This window comes from Epinephelus moara, chromosome 21, assembly GCF_006386435.1.
Source record: "Epinephelus moara isolate mb chromosome 21, YSFRI_EMoa_1.0, whole genome shotgun sequence".
Lineage (NCBI taxonomy): Eukaryota > Metazoa > Chordata > Actinopteri > Perciformes > Serranidae > Epinephelus > Epinephelus moara.
Window position 1 is genome coordinate 30091692 of NC_065526.1, and position 22319 is coordinate 30114010.

The following is a 22319-nucleotide window of genomic DNA, read 5'->3' on the forward strand; positions in this document are numbered from 1 at the left end:
CACTTTAGTCCAATTCCTCAGGAGATGTCAGATGACTAGAGTCAGGTTTAGGGTGGAATTCTTCCAGAGAGGCAATGAAAGGGGTCCAGATCTTTTTAAAGTCATCCAACTTGTCCTTCAGAGCAAATCTGATTCTCTCCAAGTAGACAGTCTGAGACAAGCCATTAAGCCAGTGACAAACTGAGGAGGTTTCCAGTGTTTTCCAGTGCCGGAGCAGAACTTTCTTAACAGTTATAAGGCCATCGGCAATAAATTGTCTTTAGGGCTTCCTTTATGTGTTCAAGGCCTCTGTTGTCAAAAGAACCAGTTTTAGAATGTTTCACAGTGTGCTTATGTGCGGGCTTTTCTATTTTGTTGGCTTCTAAAACATGTTTTAACAAGTAAACAATCTAGTTTGTGTGGCTTTAAAGGAACTACAATTACGAATTCAACTGTTCAAAAAATAAGTGGTGTTTACTTTTCATTATGGTTTCCCATTCTATTTCCTATACTCTTGTGCGATTGCCCTTAAATTTCCATGACTGTAAGAGCCAACTGTTGAAGAGTAACAAGGTATTTATCTAATGAAAACACCTTTTTGTATAATTATGGGAAGTAATTCAAAGAATGACACTATCTTAGTTTCAGCTACCCAAGCCCCGAGACCTGACAGCAATAGAAAAGTTACTCACGTTTTAAAATTTAACATGAGATGATGCATTTTGTATACTTATGTATTCCGTTGGAGAACAAATAAACTAAAGAATACTTTACTTAAAAGGCACAAGTTGCCATTAATAAAACATCTGCTCTATAAGTGATAAATTGTGTGAGTGTTTCTTTATTCAAACAGGGACGATCCACAAGAAACATTAACCTTATATAAAACGACAGATGTAATGAGGCCACCCATAGTCCCTGGATCATCGATATGGTAGTAGATAGCAATGCCATGGCCACGTTTTAGCATGTCAACTGAGAACTAATTTGGACCTAAACTTGAGCCTTGAGGTACACCAAATTTACAATTGCTTATGGATGACTGCTCGTGCAAGAAACAGGGTTGATTTAATGAGAACCAGCTCAAGACACACAAGACATCTATTGCACGTCTGTCCGTCCTGGAAGAGGGATCCCTCCTCAGTTGCCCTTCCTGAGGTTTCTACCATTTTATATCCCCATTAAAGTTTTTTTTTGGGGGGAGTTTTTTCTTATCCGCTGTAAGGGTCCTAAGGACAGAGGGATGTCGTATGCTGTAAAGCCCTGTGAGGCAAATTGTGATTTGTGATATTGGGCTTTATAATAAAATTGAATTGAATTAAAGGTGATTCTGTTGATAACAGCCTGATAGCTTTAGTTTTGTTATAAATATTTTAAGTATATCAAATACAAATGACTATGCACAACACAGAGCAGGTATTCAATACTTCTCTACTATAAAGAAAACACTGTGTCAAACACTACAGTACAGAGTATATAGTAAAGAAGATTCTTATATTTTTTTGCTTGATTGTGATAGTGACAGACAGGGGAGAGAGAGGGAATGACATGAAGCATAAGGCCTGGGCTGGACTCATACCCTGTAACGACTTGGCCTTAGTGGCGTATGCTACCTGGCGAGCTACCAGGGCACTCCAAACTGTGCAAATCATTTACTTACAGAACTGCCTTCACCCTCTTGCGTCAACATGTCAATTCCCGCCAGCTGCTCCAGGATCAGGCTGTCGTCCCTCACCTGTATCAGAAAAATGACAATGAACATGAACACACCTGATAAAAATGTGTTAACCCCCCTGGATACTGACAGTAATTATTAAGGACTTGATCAGGAGTTCATCTTCCCTTCTTTTGGCAAGCTCATTGTCAGGAAACAAGAACAACTGCTAAAAAGGTTACTTGTGAAAAGTCATGTTGCATGTTCCAGAAAAAAATAATTTGTACAAGTGATCAATGTATTCATTATATATATTGAAAAACAAAGCATAAAGACTTTTAGGTGCCTCTGCCTTTAGTTCAGGAAAAACAATCCAAATCCAAATGATCCTAAAACATCAGTGTAACAATGAGCATACCACAATCAATGTACATATAATGATAAGAATGATGAATTAACTGTCATGTAACAGTAAATAGCAGGCAGTAAATAAGCTTATCTGAAATTCACTCACCTGCTCTGTATTATGGGAGCCCATCTGTCCTGACATCAGGTTCATGTTGCCACCACTGCTGGCCATGTCTCCCAGGTTCATGGTGTTGTTGCTGTTGTACATTCCTCCACTGGGTTGTGTGGAGTACTGGGACTGGGACTGTTGGGGGTACACACTGGGAGGAGGCAAACTTGAATCAGTTAAAATGAGTAATATTCACAAAAAGACTGCAGTCATGATGACGAAAACTTTACACTGATGTTACCTGTTGCTGGTGGAGATGTTGGCAGCTTGGGGCCATCCGTTGAGGTCAGAACCCGGCGGGTAGCCTGGTGCTGTTCTCTGGTTTGGACCCTGGGGCTGGGTTTGGCCCTGGTTCTGTTGCAGCATGGGACTTTGGCCCTGCCCCATCCTGGGGGACAGCAGGGGGCTCTGTGGGGTCGTAGTCCCACATGGAAAACCTGACACTGGATCCTGGTGTTGCTGCTGCTGGCTCATTCCTGGAGATTGGAGTGGTTGAAAGGGTCATAAGCACCATGGGCGGGTACAATAACCAGAGAGGGAACTAACAAGACCCTAATGTCTAAAAACTAACTAGTAGCTTTTACCTGTAGTTAGTATGTTACTCTACTTCTACTCTACTCCACCAGACATTACACACAGACAAGACAAATGAGAATGATCTTGCCTCTAAGTCAGAAGAAATAAGGAGATAGAATGTCAACCAATAACCTAAAGAGATGGCAAGTAAAATATCTGCAACAGCCAGCCTGTCTATCTCTGTCAAATTTCCTTTGGTAAGGAAATTAACTCTTTAATGCCTCAAACTACTGTACAAGATCCTCAGGATCCTATTCTGTCCTCACATCAGAAACGTATAAGCTACATTTTAAAACAGAAGACACACCAAGTGGACAAATAAAGAAAAGAGAGGGAGGGAAAAGATTTCAGCAGTGCCACCGCCAGAGCTATTTCCCTACAAAGTGACCACATATAGTCTCCTGATTGGTTTATGACAGGGTTAAAATCATGGACAAAGAAAGAAGATGAAGTGTTAATGTGAGCGTAAAAGCAGAAACTCTCAACATTGTTGATTTGCACACAAAAACAAATCCAATGGAAGAAAACATTTTAATCACATGACCCAATCAACTTAGAAAGGACAAATGATTACAACTGAACAAAGATGATTATTTTTGATTGCCGCCACAACAACCAAAAAAGCGTCTACATCGCCCATGAAGCACACACAGACTACAGCGACAGTGCTGCTGTGCACGAATTATATACCTGAACTGGTGAACTGGTAGGCACTGTGCTGTGATGGAGGACTCATTACCCCGCTGTACTGCCCGCCTACATTTCCCATCATGCCCTGGCTAGCCAGATGATGGCTGGGGGAGAGAGGGGAGGAGAAGGGGCTGGAGGAGCCGGGATGAGGAGGAGGAGGTGGAGGAGGAGAGGGCAGGCTGGTACCGTAGCTGGACGCCGGGTAGGGGAACTGCTGCGGGTTGCCCTGCGGGAGCCGTGGGTTGGTGCCACCCATGGGCATCGGCGTGGGAGCGGCGCCCCCGCTGGGCATGTTGGGTGGCATGTTGATGCCCTGAGTCCGCATCATCATGGCACGCTGCTGGTGCACGTGTTGTTGCTGCTGCTGCTGCTGCTGTTGGCGTTGGCGTAGGTGGTTGCTGAGGTACTCGCGTTGACGCTGGGCCAGCATCTGGGCGTTGAGGGTTCCCTGCAGGAAGAGACAGTGAGGTGACGCTTGCATATAAAAAACCAGGCTGCAAAGAAGACTCTAACTAATGTGTGATTAATTTTATTAATACTGTATGTAGTCCACTGTACTTGAAAAAGCAAGAGTCAATGATGGCTACCATACAGAGGTGTCACTTCAACTGCGATGGAGGATATTTAAATGGTGTTAACAAATGAGGTGCAATAAGAGAGTGAGAAGGAGAGATACACACATGCATATATAGACTGACCTGGTTTGGTACATTGGATCTTAGAGGTAGATTCATATTAGACACTCCACTCATCTGGTTCACCATTGGCTGACGGTTCTATGTGGGGGACAGACAGAGTACTTTATTAATCTCAGTGAAAAATGACAGGAGACAGCAACGACCAGTCAGACATAAAGACACACTGAGTTTCAAAACACCCCATTGACATGTCATGCCAATTTATTAATGTTGAAAAGAGCTTACAGTTAGTCTAAATTTGATCTGGCAGGCTTTTCTAATGAACAGAAAAATCAAACTTTTCGTTTTCTGACCTCTTATGGTGTAGTAATTTATCACACTGATAAATCCAGGTTACTTAACTGCTCCTCCACTGCCTCCAAATTAATTTAGCATGTGTGTGTGTCAGTCCTGCTCAGAGCCAGGCCACTCCTGAAGCACTACTGTCATGGTTTGGGTCTCATACTCCTGTGGGGCCACTAATGCTATATGTTTGCAATGACAGCAAATGTAACCATTTCATGAAATGTATTGTACAGTATATTTAAAATGTTGGCCTTGACTGCTTCATACAGCATTGTTTCAGTGTTAAAACCATCTGTGATACCTTAAATGTCCCATTAATGTGTCTGCAGATGGCAGGGGTTTGTTCTGAGTTTTCTCACAGACTTTGACTTCACCGTTTCCCCGCTGGCACAGACAGAAATGTAAAGATGGAAGTGTAAAAATCGTGTCTCGCATCTGAACGTGCTGCTAATCATCAGTGCTATTTTAGGTGTTGTACACAAGCTGTTGTCCCTCAACTCTCCACCAGGTGGCAGTGTAGACTTAATATGTTGTTATTAAATATGATAATATGAGTGTTAAGAGTGAAAAGTCCTTCCCTTGTGGTGAATTTCAAAATTTAGGGCTAAATCACCTTAAGATGAACACTGTGGTATGTATTGGGGTCCTCAGACACAAATGACCTTACATGTCTGCATTTATTCAAACACATTAAAACATAAAGGTCCTCTATGTACAATCACAAAGAGGAACATTATGGGGAAATGGGGTCAGTCACAGAGGCTACAGTCTGTGTATGCAGTCATCTTTATGATTGAGTGTATGAATTGGTGTGCATGTACATGTTATGTGTGTTCTTTGTTAAGTGTCTCAGCAGCAGGGAGTTGCTGATGAAGACAGAAAGCTGAAGCACGTTTGTTCCTTTCTGGCTGCTGCTGTTTAAACTCAGTGAACCCTGTTGGCATTGCGGCATGCTCTGTTGCATCACATGAAATAAGAAAAAAGAGCAAAAGGAGACAGCTTTGTTTTGAATTTGGGTGTCTAAGAAGTCAATGTCTTTTTCATGGAAATGAAGCTCTTGAATGGGGAGGAAAAAAGGATTCCAGGTGTGTCGAGATCCATGAGTAAATTTACTAGAATAGTGTCTATGTACAGAGAGAAAGAGACAAAATGTGTGCTTTTGATTGTATTAATAAGGGCAGAGCCTCACCATAAACATCTGATTTAAATCATACTGACTGATTTAGCTCTAACAGATCACAGCACTCCATAAAGATAAAGCCGTTGATGCAAAAGAAAATCAATGTAAAAATGAAAAATGTTCTCTGAGTTGCGCTGGATGTGTTCTTAGACCTTCAATATTTCATCACAACATTTCAATCAGGCTGCATTTGGTTGGTCGGTCGTTAATTTGACTCAACTCACTGCATTAGCTGTGTTGAACCTTCCAATATTTTATGACACACCTCTGCTAGATGACGAGCTACACCACTAGAGTTTTCCTCTTTGTATCCACTTCTCCATAAATAAAAGGATACTTGTCACAACTAACAGTGGCCACTGTACGACCAGCAAGTGGTCACTTAGTCACCAAGCATCCAATTTCACCTACTGTGTTGTAATAATAATAATAATAATAATAATAATAATAAAATTTATTTGAAAAGCGCCTTTCAAAACACTCAAGGTCACTGTACAATAGTAAACAAAGTAATAAATAGCAATAAGGAGAGACAACAACACAGACAAAACAACACAGGAAAAAAAAGAAAGAAAGAAATGTACAGTGTAATCATAGAGAGTATGCTAATATGAACAGGTGAGTTTTGAGTATGGATTTAAACAGTGGAAGAAAATCAATGTTGCGGATGTCAGGTGGGAGTGAGTTCCAGAGTTGAGGAGCAGAGCAGCAGAAAGCTCTTGCCAAGTGGAAGGAGATAGATAATGAAGAGAAGGGGCCCCAGGACAGAGCCTTGGTGCACACCTGAAGTAACAGGGGAGGGCTGGGATCTGAAGGACTTGAGTTGAATGAACTGAACTGATTGTAAAAGCATTATGAACTTTGTGGTCAATAAACATCACAAAACAGGAAGAAGAATGAGATTAAATATTTGGTGCCACCTACCAGCTGGGCCTGGAGTCTGTGCTGCAGCTGGAGCCTCAGGTTGTTGGGCTGTGGCGGCACTCCTGGATTAGGCCCGCCTGGCCTCATCCCAACCGCTCTGGGCCCAGGCATCCTCATCATTGGGGGGTAACCAGTGGGCGCCATCCTCTGTGGCCCCATGTGGCCGCTCATAGAGGGGCCGTGGAACCCGCCGTCAGGAGGCATGCCGCCATAACCTGGCTGGCCGCCGTAGTGTTGACTGTACAGGAGAGGCTTCATGTTGGCCGTTGGGTCCGAGGAGCCGAGGTAGTGGTCCTGGTCTTGCAAAGAACCCTGTGATAAGGGGAGACAGGATATGAGTGAGAGGAAATCAATCAAAAGCTAGTTTTGTTTAGTTTTGTTAATATGCACAAGACAAGTTTTTCCTCAAAATCTCCTGTTGTACTGTGTGTAAATTTTCACAATTACATACAGTCTTTCATATTTAGCTACGTATTTAAAAATGAGGCACTGAAATTAACAAGCTATCACACATTGTTTTATAAACACTGAAAATATAAAGAACAGGATTAAAAATGGAGTCCATTAAAATACTTTTCTGTGAGTGAGTTCTTATTGTTCTGCAGACAGATGATTCCTAAAGTCACTTTGAAGGGCCTCACCTGTCCAGCCAGCGTTGGAATACCCAGCATCTTGTCGATCTCCTCCAGACCCTCATAGTCCTTCAACACTGAGCACAGCTGGCTCAGAAGGGCTCCTTCATCTGGCTGGCCCTCGGGCCCTGTTCCACAACACCTCATCCCGTCCTCCTGGGGAACGCTGTACGGTGGCCTGGAAGGTAACTTGGTATTATTGTCACACCACACTCAAGGATCCCGACAGAGCCCAGTAGAACTGCTGCTCAAGTCTTATTTTCATTGGCTCTTCTTTTAGGCTTTGAGATGGACTGAATGCCATACCTGCTTTGGTTTCCATAGGGATCCATAGCCATCATTCGGTTTGGCCATGGTGCGGTCTGATTGGGCGGAGGTTGTTGATGAGGGTAGGTGGGGTTTGCCATTTCCATCTCTGAAAGGAAGAAACAGCAAAAATGTCAGATCAGCTTTTCATTTGATTTGATTTGACTATCTTTCTGTCTTGCTCTTCCTTCTCACCATTGCCCATCATCTGCATGTTGACCATGGCTCTAGATCCAGGCAGGCCTCTAGTGGGCAGCGCAGCATTCATGTTAGGGACCATCCGACTTGGTCCAACCCCTTGGCCCATCATCGGCCCTGCAGTACCCCCTATGGGCCCCTGGGGACCCCAGCCCTGCTGCATAGAGCCCCGCATTGATCCATTACTCAGCATGCCTGATTTGGGGACAACAGGAATAATCAGATTTTATTTTTCATACAACACAGAGTCTTAAAATCCTATTTTTTGTGTGTGTTTGTTCAAAGGGTTGCATCAGACTGACAACAGTATTTTACTATTTCTTTTCCTGCCTAACCTGGATTGGCCATTGCAGCCTGGTTTGCCATGCCTGCATGGGTTGCCATCATGCCTTGCTGCTGTTGCTGCTGGAGTAAGGAGTAGGGACTGTTGTTCCTGTGCTGAGGAGGAAATGGCCTGCCAGCGTTGGGGTTGGGTCCCATACCGCTGTCCATGGAGGAGCTCCTGACTGGAGGGGCACCTCGACACGGCTGGCCTGGCCTGGCACTGTTAAAACCTGCCGAGAGGAAGACGTTTTATCTTGTTGTTATTTATTATACACAGTGTTGTACATAGCCTTAGACAAAAATATGATAACGAAGGTATCCTTACTCTACGAAAGCTCAGTGAGGCAAGTGAAAAAACAATCTGGTGATTCTTTTTCTAAGTCTGATCTAAATTGTTGTGTCTTCTGTGTTTATGACATAAACAGGTGAAAAAAAGGTTTTGCCAGGATAATCTTTTAGAGTATTTGGTGTTTTTTGGTGAAAACAGGTAAAACAGTGCACTACTATCCCATGTTGTACATTGGAGTAAAAGGATTCATGTTTTCTTTTAAGGTTAGCTTTAAGTTCTCCGTGCACTTTTAATACATCGTACATATATTGTATGTTGGCAAGTTATGTAACATCACTGTAATGTCTTTCTTTTGGCTAGAAATGTATTTCAATATGGACTAATCTGCCTTTGAGTCTTAATCAGAACAGGGGTAGTGGTGCACATCAGCCTCTTGTGGCCAAAATGAGTATTCCAACAACAAACACAAAGAACGAAAGAACGAAAGAACGAAAGAAAGAAAGAAAGAAAGAAAGAAAGAAAGAAAGAAAGAAAGAAAGCCTGTACATTTTTTTCACATAGCAAAACTTAAATGATGAAAAAAAAGATTATCCTGGCAGAACTCTTTTCACCTGTTCTTAATTCATAAACAAACGGAGAAAAAAAAATAGATTTAACTTGAAAGAAATGGATCACCTAAATGTTTTGCCCCTCAGTGCCTCCATAATATTCTCACATAGAGATTATAAAGACTTCTTCAATTCCAAACATCTCTAAGAGCCAGAAACCATCAAGTGAACTCTCCAGGCACAAACACACTGTTGCAGACGTACTTGCGGAGCCAATGGAAGGGAAGGCTCTGTGCTGGTTGGGGGGGCTACTGCTGCTGCTGCTGCTTTCTGTCATCTGCAAGATGTCGCTGATGATGCTCTGTTTGTCCACAGAGGAACCAGGTGGCACAGAGGAAGAGGAGGACGAAGAGGAAGCTGGTTTTCTGACTGGTGGCTGGCCTACAAACAGCTGCTGCTGGCCGCCGCTCTGCAGGTCCTCCAGGAGGTCCTCCAACTCCAACGTCTGAGATCAAACACAGGGAAAAAACAGGATAAGAACTTCAGAAGTGGCTAGATATCCTGCTTTTTTTATTCTTGAAAAATGTAGATTTCTGTCATAGGATGTGGAGCCTTGAGCCCGGCGTACCACTGAACTTGGCATACGATTTCAACACCTTTTCTGAACCCAAATCCACACAAAGAACTGTCACCGTGCATGTGATCCTTAATTTAAAGCTCATGCAGTATCGTCATGATCAGAGAAAGCTTTATATTTTACTGCTGGGGACAACGTTATATCTAAAACATGCTCTTGCTTTTGAAGACATTTTTGAAGGGTGGATGAGATGAAGGCTCTCTTACATGTAGGTGATGAAACTGACTTTGCCAACAAAGAGCCAGGGAAGCTTTCAGTTCAGGTACCAACATCAAAAACAGTACACTTTGAAGGCTTCAGGTGCTTCAAACTATTTCCTACAAGAAAATATTTCTATCTGTCATATAAAATATGCAATAAAAGTACAATGAGGTAATCTTTGTCTTTATTTTGTTGTTTAATAAACATGCAGATAAAAGAATATGTGGACATTATTAAATGGTACCACGGATAAAGAGCAACACTTACATATAAAAATCAACAAAACTGTGAAAAGAAACTTTCATATAATGACAACGTGAGATCCAATATTCACATCCGATAGCAACTTTGAAAGAAACCCAAAACCTCCCTTAGTATTGTAATTTAACCTGCCACACACACACACACGCACACACACATTTACACACAACACTGACACAAACGGTTTCCTCTGGCCGCTGGCTAATGAATAGAGGAGGAGCTAAAAATAAACTGCCAGCACTAATGAGGTCATGTGTGATGTACAGTAAGACACACAGTCAGTGCTCTGTGTAGCCGGGGTGTATAAGCACACACAAACACACACACTCGCTGTGAACGCAACATGGCCACACATCAAGGGCATACTTTGAAATGGGGATGTGAGAGACATGGAGTTTCTGTTGGACAGGTAAAGGACCTACAGTGTAGCTAGTCTATGTAGAGCTAATATCTCTTATATATACTGTTAATACAATATATTAAATGTCAGATGGCCACAGGAGTGTTTCACAATCGCCCACTGGTTCTCATGTTGTGTCTCAAATCTGATTGTCATTTTATAGCCTACATAAAAAGATGTAACTTTGAAAATTAGCTCACTAACTTTAGCTTTTACTTCTCATGTCTGATACAATATCCGTTAGATAGCAGGTAGCAAGCCTGAAATTTAAATAAAAATAAAAATTTGCTTGAAAAACACTGAGGATTGTAGGAGTTAACTTGTGTTTGCAAACACTGTTGTAGTTTCCGACAGCTGCCACTAGATGTTAGTAAAGAGCCACACCCTACTTGTGGTCCCTTTAAAGGCACACATCACCCACAAAATGACCATTTGTATATCAATTAGTCATGCCGTGCTACCTTGGATTGTAAAGAGACTATATTTTTCTTGCGTGCCTCCATGGAAAATGCGCAACATATAAATTTACTGATTGTTTTGGGACCACGTTTTATTACAGCAAAACTATATCAAAATATCAATTTTTAAACTCTCAAACAACTCGTGCAGTATAATCCAAGTGTTATTTATCCAGTTGTATGTTCAGTACTTCCCAAACACAGTACTTCCCAAACACGTGCCATTTCACTAAAACTTTATGATTTAAAACTGAACTGAAAGTGAAACGTATCTTATTAATTTTTTTTTTTGTTTTTAAATAAAGACGCATGTGTTTGGGAAGTACTGAACATACGACTGGATAAATGAGACTTGTATTAACCTGCATGAGTTGTGTGAATAGATTTTTGATATTGTTTTGCTGTTATAAAACTCAATAAGTCAATATGTTTGCCATTTTCCATGAAGGCATGCGACAAAAACAAAGTTTTCGTCACGAATTCAAGGCAACAGCATGACAGTAATAATAATAATAATAATACATTTTATTTAAAAGGCGCCTTTATAACACCAAAGGTCACTGTTGCTGCCCTCTGCTGAGCAACCATCATAGGGACGCACAGTGCCTTGATTTTCTGCCAGTTTTAGAGACCAAGGTTCAACTAAATTCCTCTATGCATTGTAGAAAATAATGAAAGCAAAGTCAGATTGAGTAAAAAAAGCACGGGCATGAGAGGATGGGATGAGTTAGAAAACATACACTGTGTTAAACATATTCCTCACTCGGAATCCAGTATATCCAGTAACAGTTTTTTAGAGTGGACATTGCCTTGTGTCTTCACCTGTGCTCTATCTATTTCAAACTGCACAATTTGACTGAAAGAAGTGTTAAGTTTTGAAGTTGTAAAACTTAATTTGATGTTGAGTGAGGTCACAGTCTTACTAATACACAAGTAACGCACAGATGTGCTTTTGAGCAGCTGTAAGATGTATTTTAACACACAATTACACACTAAGAAATTATACACACACTGTCACATGCTGGCTTTCACACACATACTATGATACTCATTGGCACAAATATGCTGTAATAGAAATGTTCACACTATGAAATGTACAGTATGTACACAGTCTTGCACAAACACACAATTTGTGACCCGGATACACACTTACCCTCACATGCTCGTCTGCACTCACCTCTCTACACTCTACAGAAGTAAAGCACACACACACGCTCTTCCTCATGGTTTTTTAATCTTTAATTTATTCTTTATTTCTTTAATTAAATTCTAATTTTATGCCTAATTTAAAGGAGCTCTATACAACACTAAGAGCATTATTATAGCAGCAACTATTCGCTATGTAAAGATAAAGCAGAGTAATGCTACCTCTGTGTGTGTTAAAATCTGAGCTTCTCTGTAGTTTGTTGTGGTCAGCCAGTCAGACCGTGCATGCTTGTTAATGCATGTCCCTGTGTGTGTATCCCACTGGTTAGCTAATTGCTATCACTCTGCACTGCGCTAAAAAAAAGCATGGCACCCACACCCCAATTCCCCCCAGATCTCTGTCACTACTGTTGCCGTTGTTAGTGCTGTTCACGCTGTTGGCACCATTAGCTGCTAGCACCATTAGCTGCTGGCCACTGGCTCAGCTACCTCCATGTTGAGAGCCATGTGCCGACAATCCCTGAATCACGTGTACGTTGTGAATATGATATAGAGCTCCTGTAAAGCTCTTGTTTGCAAATGTGCTATATAATGTTTCATTTGATTTATGCATGCACATAAGAAGACAAACACATGCAAGCTTGCTCGCACTCTTCAGCCCTGTTGACCTTCGTTTCCTGGCTACTTTGTTCTTTGCTTTGTCTTTCTGTTTTTCCTGTTCTGCTCCTTATTCTGGTAAACTGGAATATCGTGTCAACAGCTGTAACCTCAGATGAAAAAGCACATTCTTGGCACCATCACGACTGGCGTAACAAAGCGTCACCTTATTCTACAAACTACAAATCAAGCCATCCAAGGTGGGAGCTGCTGAATGGCTACCTCCCCTCCGGCAGTGGCCTCCGCTGCCCGGAGGCACAACTATTGGTTGGAGAGACGCCTGAGGATGTGAGACTTTTGAACCTCAGCAGTCCTCCGTCAGCCCCTTCCTGGAACTAACTTCAACTATGTCAGTGCACCTGCACTTTCAAAAGGAACGACAACACTCTGAACTGACTACACTTTGTTGTGATTAAGCTAAGCAATTATTGTAAGAGGAGTAGTGCTACAGTGTGAAATAAAGGTGCTGCTGAAACCAAGAGTTTGTTTGGGTTTACCACTAAAAATCCAAATGTAGACAACAATGTGTGTGTGCGTTCTCTCTCTCTGGTGCCAGACATCATCTTTTAAACTTTTAAGAGGTCTGTATACACATGTACATTTGCACACACAGTACAACACACACGAACATACCTACCAACTCTATTCCTGAGCATCTTGGGTGTCAAATACAGTCAGACATATACCTGTACAATGTTTCTGAGTTCTAGTTCCTGCACACTCTCTGTTTCCAATTTTCTCACTCACACATGCTTCAGTTTTAACAGTACTCCTCTGCCTTCCTTGACAGATCATCTTGTGTTTCAGCAAGTGTACTAATTCCTGACAGCCTGCCATTGGCTGCCTAAAGAGGAAGTCAACACGCATCCGACAGCATCAAACACCAAGTGTCAAAGCATTCTGCTTCTCACTTGAAGGTGTTTATGAGAGCTGTTAAGTACATACATATGTTAATTTGTTAAGTGGATGGATTTCTTCATTATTTTTATTCACTCGGAACAGACAGAACTCTTCATGTGTAAGGGAAGGGATTCTGACTGTGATCATAATCTCTAAACAGTTACTGTCTACTCTTTCTGCTGGAATTTTTTCGTTATACCAATAGAGCAATAGACAATACATTTTCAATTATACCAAATAGAGAGAAGCAGCAAATCCATTTGCCCCAACCTGTAAACCAGCAACTGGTTGTCCACTGACAACACTAACCATGAATATTACTGTCAACAACACTGACCTGGTCCGCCATGTTGAAACCCGTCTCCTGTTTCTCTGTCTTTATGTTGGACAGCTTGGGTCCGTCACCAGGCTCCATCTTGATGGCTTTATCCAGGATCCCGTTATCGTCCCTATCCAACAGATAGCGAAGCAACGCATTGTCTTTCTTTTTGGGGCTGCCAGGCTCCTGTTTTGTGCAGAGTTCACCTAGGGCAGCCATGTTATCTCCTGAAGCTGACTCAGATGGACCAATGGGGTCTTTTCCGGTAGCCTCAGCCGTTAGCTTGGCCAACTCCACAGGTGAGGTGCTGTTCTGCAGCAACCTGTGGAGAATTTTGTGCTTCTCCTTTAGCGAGCTGGAGTGGTTGTTATGCCCAGCCCCACCCACACCCCCAAGCTGGTCCTTACAGTTCTGGTCATCCCCCAGGGGCGGTGATGAGCAAGGATCAGGGGGCTCTAATTTGGTGGTGAGGAGCTGGAGCAGCTTAGTATGCCCTTTTGTGTTCAGAAGGCGATTTGGGCCGTCGCCAAGCTCCCCTAAGCTTCCATTACCTTCAAAGCTTTCAGGGTCCTCATCTTTCTCCTGCTCACCCTCCTGGTTTGGAGATGACAACAAGTCTTGCTGCTCCCCAAAAGTCCCCAACAAGTCTGCCTCTAAACTGGGATTGTTCTTGGCTTGCTGGCTCCCAGTGCTGCTGCTGTGAAGAGGGCTCTGAAGGCCAATCTGCTTTCTGTCAGGTGACTCCGGATGCTGCCCCTCGGTGAGTCCCTGGGAAACCCTGTGGCCCTGGCTGAAGGCCTGCAGTGCACTAAGGGAGTTGAACCCTTGGCTGTTTCCTGTGCTGCTGCATACAGATGCTGGCGAGTGGAGTCCGGCTGCAGGAGAGAAAGAACCAGGGGGATGTTGAGAGAGGTGAGGGCTACTACAGCTGCTGCTAGCCGCCATGCTGGGGCTCTGGCGATGACGAGGAGACAACATGGCGCCCTGGGCCCCTGAGGTGAAGCTGGGGCTACCCTGGGCTGAAGGGCTGCCCAGCTTGAGCACTTGGCTCTTTTGTGATCCCTGAGGCGTGGGTGCCCGACCCGATACAGCCCCGAAACCACGTCCAGGGGCACTGGAGGCTGTGGCGGAGTGGTGCGTATTGCTGGTGACACTGGCATCAGGAGATGGGGAGGGGCCACTCACACTGGTTGGGGTCATTGGTTTGGCCATGCCCTGGCCACCAGGCATGTCTGCAGTCATGCCACCCATATTCTCTCTAGAAGGATTAGAAAACAGACAAGAATCAGGCCTGCTCAAGGGGAGTGCTGGTTGTACATAGGCAGATCGTATGTGAGAATATGTGCAGATATGTAACTTTTGAAAATTCATACATCTGCACACATTACATACCTAGAAAATGCTGCAGCTTGGTTACAAGGAAAAATGTAGCGAAATTGTTGTAGATTTATATCATGGCTCAGTGGCCATATGCCGTAGCGATCCTAGACTCTGGGGGCGCCCTGGCAGAGAAGCACATCTGGGCCCTGATGGTTGCGCTGATGGTTACACCTAATGTTGTATGTATGACAGATGCAGGTAGCTGGCTGATTGTCCTGACTTTATCCAGCTGTCATACAGTGGCCAGAAGGGGCCCAACTTAAGGCCCATTTATGCTCAACCTTAGATAGGTGTACGGACTCTGACGAAGCCTTCTCTCTGTACTCTACGTTCATGTCGTCCGTATTTGTGCACATTTTCTAAAAGCTTACAGATACAGACGAAATTCAGAAGTACCGCCTGAAATCATATAGGCAGTGTAGCATAGTTTAAGCCAGACACAACCATGGGACACGAAGACAATTCAAAAATGGTGAAATTAAACAAATCGGTCATAAAGCAAAAAGTTCACATCGCAATGTATTTAATAGACTCAGATACCACTGCTGTCTACGACACTACCTCTGTTAAAAGGTTTGTTATTACAACCTCCTCCACCGTTGCTATGTTTGTTGCTGTAAGAAAGTTTTGACTTGGCCCTCTAGTGGTTGTATCTGTGCCAACATAAAGGATCCATGGAAATATGAGGGCAGTGGTTACAATGTATGAAATGAATTAATCGTACACAGAGGGAGTATGCTGGCGCCTGAAGGTTTCTTGGGGCTGCGGTGGTAAACTGTACAGTGCATTTGTGGGAGTTTTAAGGGGGGTTATAATTGTCATTGCAAAACGTACCAACAAGAGTGGCCATAGGTGGCCACTTTTCCCAAATTATTCGGAGGGCCCCAAACATTTGCCTGGTTTGCCTCACCTCAGTGCTCCCCTGGCCATATGGATATATTGCTTTTACAATGCCATGTTACCTGAGATTTTAGCCATGTTTAGAACAGTTTCTAACTTAGAACAGAAAAACTAAGATAAGCAGCTGAAAGGTAAACAAAAAACAACAACAAAATAAGCAAGGAAGTGGACCTGAAGGTTTTTTGGGGGGCAAACTACTGATTCCAGGCTCAAGAACTCTCATACTCAACACTTGACTTGATTTAATGATTGATATAAAACTGTTATATTTCCAAACTTTTATATCCGCCCCTTCGAAACAAGTGACACTAGTTATTAAAAAGCATGACCCAGTATTAAAGCAAACAGTGATATCCTCACTGGTCATTGTCAATAAATATCTAGTAAAACTAGCAAAGGGCATTTTGTATTTAATAAAAAGACCACCACAAAAAGGTTAAGAAACTCATACAGTAGAACAGAGAGCAGCTCTGACACAGTGTACATAACTGAGAAAACAGAGTTGTAACAAGGCCTTAAGCTGTAACAGAGAGAAAGCCTTAAACATGGATTGGCTTGAGCTCCACACCAAACACACAAAGCTCTCATTGTGCTGAGTACTGGAGCGATAATTTTCAATGTGAAACTTGTGGAAGTAAAAAAGGCCAAGTTCTCGCCATTGATCCTTGAAAGCTCCGGGTAACAGTCCTGGCATTGTTTTCTGACTGCTGTCCAATTCCTGACTCTGAATGGTCATACTAAAGGCTGGATGCTGTTTGAGTCACAGTCGCTCCCGGTGGTGGGAGGGAGTGATGGAGGTACTGTAGACTGGACTGGCTGGTAGTGCTTGTGTCAGTTTTGTTCTATACATATGGCGGCGGTTCTGAATAAGAGGCTCTTTGTTCTTAATCCACATTGCTGTGTTCCCCCTTTGTCCAAATCAAGAGGAAATCACAAACACTGAGAGAGGACATGTGCTAAACACACAGGCTGACAGGGGAAAGAGGAGGAGGGAGATATGCTGCAATTAACATAAAAGCATTATGTCTTAAAATGATAAAGGTGAAAGGTCAGTTTTAAGAAAGGTTAGTTTGGGCGAAAAATTAGATTTTAAAGAGGCACTCCCTGGACCTGATTAATAGGGATGTATGAAGCTTTTTCTGGACGGACGGCTGCAGGTTTAAGAGAGCTCCATTTAATGTTGCTTTTCAGTTCTAAAATAATTTATGGCCTTGGACCACACAGTACCACCCTCTGTTCTCTGTTGCAGCATCAATTAAGGTTTGGACTGAGACTAAATAAGTGACTTTTTGTTTTTAAGTTTAAATGAAAAACACTACCCCCAAGCTATTCTGTGCTACTCCTAAGCTAGACTACTATACTATAAGCGTGTCAAAAGTGTTTCCTCGGTTTAGAATATTTTTCAGGTGACTTTCAGGTGGGTTTGGCAGACTAAAAACTCAAACACAACACCAAACCTTTTTGCTGAAATAGGAGATTCAGCTTAAACTAAGTTCTTGTCTAGGGCAAGGAGGCTCTTATTATAAAGAAATGTTCTAGGCATTAAAGACACAATGGGAAGGAATTATACCTAAGAAGACTGAAGACAAAAAGGTTTGGGACCAGTGGGTGTAGAAAACAGCGGAAAACTTTTATGCAACCTTTTAAAGATGGAATCTCCAACAATCTATAAAGGATTTCAATTAGCTGTTTCTTCTCTATCAGACAGGGCACTAAGGAAAAGGGCTTAGTAAGTCAATTACACTGATACATGCCAGCTCCTAACGACTAAATACAATATTTTAGAAAGAAAGACACTTTGCAGTAGAGACAGAGTGGCTGGTACCTCTGCAGGATGTGCAGGGACATGTAGAGCTGTGGTTCGTTGGTGGCTTGCGATCGGACCAGCTTGCTCTTGGTGTGAGCTGAGACGATGGTCCCGTCTGCTAGGGAGAATCTGTACAGAGGGCTGAGAGCATGGCCGTTCCTCAACACTACAAAGAGAATTACGTAGAGAGAAAATTACACTCCAACATCAACATAATAACACATGACTAACAGCCAGCAAGACAGGATATGATATGCCTCCAACAAATCGATTCCCCAAAAAATAGAAATTAAGAGATACAGTGAATAACAAATGCTAGTTTGTTATTCAGTTTGACTATTTATTAATAAATTGATTGAGAGAGCATTATTCTTTGTCATGAAAATAATCTTAAATTGACATCCTAGAATGCCACAGGTGTACTTAATATACAGAACACTTGCAGCATGGCTATAGGTTAGATTATCCTTCTCCTTTGATTGACTCCTCAAAGACAGTCTAAAGCGCTGAACCCTAAACAAGTCTATCTTGCACCTAAGAAAGGTTTTTAGTATTAAAATGAACATGTTTAGGCTGCAAAGCCTCCATTAATTCAACAGTCACAGGCTGCAGGTTGAGCTCTGTGTTGTCTTACTCACCTTCTTGCTGGTGTTTCTTAGCAAAGGACATCTCCCCGTCATTCTGCAGGTGAAACCTCTGAATGCAACGCCGAACCAGGTCCTCCCAGCCGGGCTTCATGGACGCACGGAGCAGACTGGTATCCAGGGACGTGATCTTACCTGGACAGGTAGAAGACCTGATGTTAGCAGAATACTGTCATGGGGTCCGTCCCAAGTCTCTTATTTTTATAGTGCTACTGCTAGCTCCTCGCTTGAACTGGAAGTCGTTCGAGGTCCGCCATCTTCTAGGCCGTCCCAAGTCTCTTATTTGTGCAGCAAGGAGCTAGCGCTAGGAGCTAGCAGCAAGCTTTAAGCAGCTACGAGCTAGGATGGTCGAGAGCTTCCTATGAGGAAGAGTTTTTCAGCTGAACGCCATGACGTATAAATACCCGCCCTCTACACCTGGCTCATTTGAACGAGATGGTGGAGAACCAGTACAAGAGTAAGTACCCATTACATGCATTCTTTGCAATGACTCGCTGACTATGTTGAATGATGGTGAGTTAATTGAATGATAGTGCTCATCACAGTGACAGTGGAATATCAGGGCTACACACCGTTCTGTAAATGCACAAACTTCGACAAATGACTCAATAACAATGGTAATACATGCAAAAGTGTGTGACCAGAGTCATGACGGCGGGGGGTGGGGGCTACTGTTTTGGTCAGCAAATATAATGACACTTGGGATGTACCCATAGTAACGCCAGACGCTGGCTGCTTTACGGAGCAGATCCAGCGGTGTCGCCGTCATCAGGAATGGACATCGCTTCACGTGACGCTTCAGTGGAAAGGACGTCTCATGTCTCTTAAACCGACAATGCTCGCTCATCGCTCCTAGCGCTAGCTCCTCACATTTTTTCCTAGGTGGGAGGGGCTAAACAGCTAGCAAAGTCGGCTAGGTAAGACAACTAGCAGTAATTTAAGAGACTTGGGACGGACCCATGTTTGAGATGTTTGCCTGTTATGGAGCAGCGGGTTTATAACTCAGCAATGCAACCACCACTTTACCAGTGGACAAGAGATCAGTCCCTTATGTTAGCCAAGATGCACCGTGCTGAATTAAATTTGATACTGTTTCAAACTTGCTCCTGACCTCATGATAGAAAAATGGTTATAAAACCGTTGTTCAAACAACAAACAGCATGCTTATTAAATGACACAACCCTACACTGTTTGATCACACTGTGTATCAGTCTTGGAACCTATAAACTATCAGTCTGATGACGATTTAGCCTCGGGGGACAATGGGCAATATTTTGGAAAATCTTGTCCCATTGCCTACATATTCTGCATACATGTGCAGACATCTGTTTGAATGGTGTATTAACAATAGAATCTTCCCATCCAGTACTACCTTGAAGGTCTTGTCGCGTGGTGAAGCTCTCATACGCAGGCATCACAGGTCTCTCTTTGACAGGGACTCTTCTTGCCACACAGATGAGACACGACTGGAAATCTGAATGTTTGGAAAAGCATAGGTTAAAATAATCTTTCAATAACTCACAGCGCTACACAATGAGATAGAAGAATAAGGACAGGGTGGAAAAGAGCAGAGGTGTTTCAACAACGTGATTTCAGTTGTGACTGTCTTTTTCCTTTGGTGGGAGTTAAAACCCTAAAAGGTTACAGCTCTGTATGTCTCTGAGAGTACGTGTATGTTTGTTGATACCACATCCCACCAAATCTGACACTTAACTATAAATCACAACCTACACCATAGGTATCTACGACAGATCTCCTGTTAACCCTTTGCCTTGACAATAAATACGGGTTAAACTCAGTTTGTGACCTAAACTTTGTTGCAATCCTCACTTTTAACCACAGTCATACACAGCTTAATCATACTGTGGCACTTCAGCCTCAACACTGATGTCAAGACCTCCCAATCTCAGACCCAGGCTGAGTTTTAACATCAGCCTCAACCTCAGTCTGAACCTACAGCCCTCAATCTGTCCAGCAGACACCCTCCTCCTGTCAGGGGAGAGATTAGCACAATATCTGGTTGTTAGACATCTAAAATTAGAGTGCCAGACAGATTCTTTTCCCCAGTGTGTATGTGTGTGATAAGATAAGATGGGAAGATGACAAAGTGCCACACGCTAATTAGTCTCTCCCAGTGGATGGGAGGGAAAGTAGAGAGGAGTGGTGATGAAAGGAGGACAGAGCACAAGAGACCGTGGAAAGTGGGGATGGAGAAAGTGATGGGAAAATGACAGAAAGTCAAGACGGAGAAGAAGAAAATAATAGCAAGAGACAAAACTATAAAGTAAGAGGAAATAACACAGAGACAAGTAACTAAAGAGGGACCAAAGTGGGAGAGGCGGAGATTAAAACAAAGGGTTCAAAGGGGAAACAACAAAGCAGCTAGAAAGAGAAAATGGGAAAGAGAGGTTGAATCTGATGTTTTAAATTAAAATCAAGATAAAGACAAAGAGAGAGACTTAGAGACAGGCAGACAGATAATAACAAAATACAAGAAAGAAACATAGCAAGAAAGACATCAACAAAGAGAAAAAAATAAATAACAAACAACAAAGATAGAGTAAACAGTAAAGAGAAACAAAGAGAAAATTGCTAATATAAGTTAGAGACAATACCTTCCCCCTCTTCCTTGATAGACTTGGGTTCGGACACGGCAAAACACTGCATGGTCTCGTACTTCTGCTGTGACGCGTCCTGCTGGTCAGACGCTGGTCGGGCTTCACCGTGGCCATAAGGATTAACCAACATACGGCAGTTGAATGTGTGGCTGTTCCTATTGGATGCATCACTGCTGCGATGATTGACTGAAAGATAAGAGAGACAGCAAAACAAAGAGGAGGTGGTCAACATAAGCAAGTTAATAAAAAAACAGCGCCAACATGCATACTGCAACACCAAAATGCCATACCCTGTATAAAAACCATAACTTGCTAACAAAATTGTAACAAAAGTGGTGTGTAGAACCTGCACACATTGCTAACAGGATTTAGCTCATAGCTAGCCTTTTTTCATCACAGCCTGTCAATAAATATTGAGTTAATGAGACACTGGAAATTGGAAATACTTATGCAGCCATTTTGTTAGCTGTCAGTTTTTCTGGAGTGCTCTCCAGAACCAGGAACATTAGTTGGTTTCTCTTTAGCATGATATTATTTGGATTTTGTACTGGCGAGAATTTGGCGATACGACACTTATCACAATACAGGGGTTACGTTTTAATATATTGCGATATATTGCGAAACTGTGAGCAAGAAGTTATACTGCGATTTTTTAAAATCGAATTTTAGGAGCTAGCGGTGCGCCATCTATTGGTGCGTTCGTTTTGTACTCAGAGGTCGGAAATTCCCAGTTCCCAGTTGGAAGTTTAAACTTGAACGCACCCTGAGATTGAATTTCCAACTCGGAAACTCAGAGCAACCGCATCAACCCTGACTTACGAATTCAAGATGGCTGCCGGTCACATGCATAGTGAGTAAACACTCTGCTTAAGTACTGTTTATAGCAATTTTATCTTATTTGTTTTAAATTAGGTCAGCTATACCCATAGTACTGTTCAATTGTTATCCGTGGACATGTTGCTACGCTGTCTGTATGTGCAAAATACTACATTGAGCGTTGTTATCAACTGATACTGTTAACAGTGGCTACAGCTAGCCCAACGGTAGAATGGTAACGTTCATGGTTTTTTTCCGACTTGTTCACCGTTGTCAACTAGACTGCAAAAACTGTTGTTAACTCGGAGGTGACGTCATTCCCGCTTCCGATTTCCGACCTCCGAGTACAAAACGAATGCACCATATGACTCTGCC

At 42.7% G+C, this 22319-nt stretch overlaps 1 protein-coding gene across 7 annotated transcripts in view; it reads right to left on the minus strand.

The window, feature by feature from the left end:
- Positions 1-22319, minus strand: part of LOC126409090 (nuclear receptor coactivator 2-like) — a 69358-nt gene that overhangs the window by 3650 nt on the left and 43389 nt on the right. For 3 of the 7 annotated variants that reach the window (XM_050074995.1, XM_050074994.1, XM_050074997.1), the window contains 16 exons: positions 21126-21314; positions 19883-19984; positions 18505-18645; positions 17885-18032; positions 13798-15037; positions 9065-9305; positions 7975-8193; positions 7637-7834; positions 7442-7550; positions 7145-7313; positions 6504-6815; positions 4115-4192; positions 3417-3864; positions 2392-2626; positions 2148-2316; positions 1640-1714 (listed from right to left, as the gene is read on the minus strand). In XM_050074995.1, the coding sequence (XP_049930952.1) occupies positions 1640-1714; positions 2148-2316; positions 2392-2626; positions 3417-3864; positions 4115-4192; positions 6504-6815; positions 7145-7313; positions 7442-7550; positions 7637-7834; positions 7975-8193; positions 9065-9305; positions 13798-15037; positions 17885-18032; positions 18505-18645; positions 19883-19984; positions 21126-21314 (4073 nt within the window). The remainder of the gene's footprint in view (positions 1-1639; positions 1715-2147; positions 2317-2391; positions 2627-3416; positions 3865-4114; positions 4193-6503; positions 6816-7144; positions 7314-7441; positions 7551-7636; positions 7835-7974; positions 8194-9064; positions 9306-13797; positions 15038-17884; positions 18033-18504; positions 18646-19882; positions 19985-21125; positions 21315-22319) is intronic. The other 4 variants (XM_050074999.1, XM_050074996.1, XM_050074998.1 and 1 more) reach the window with 3 other exon arrangements.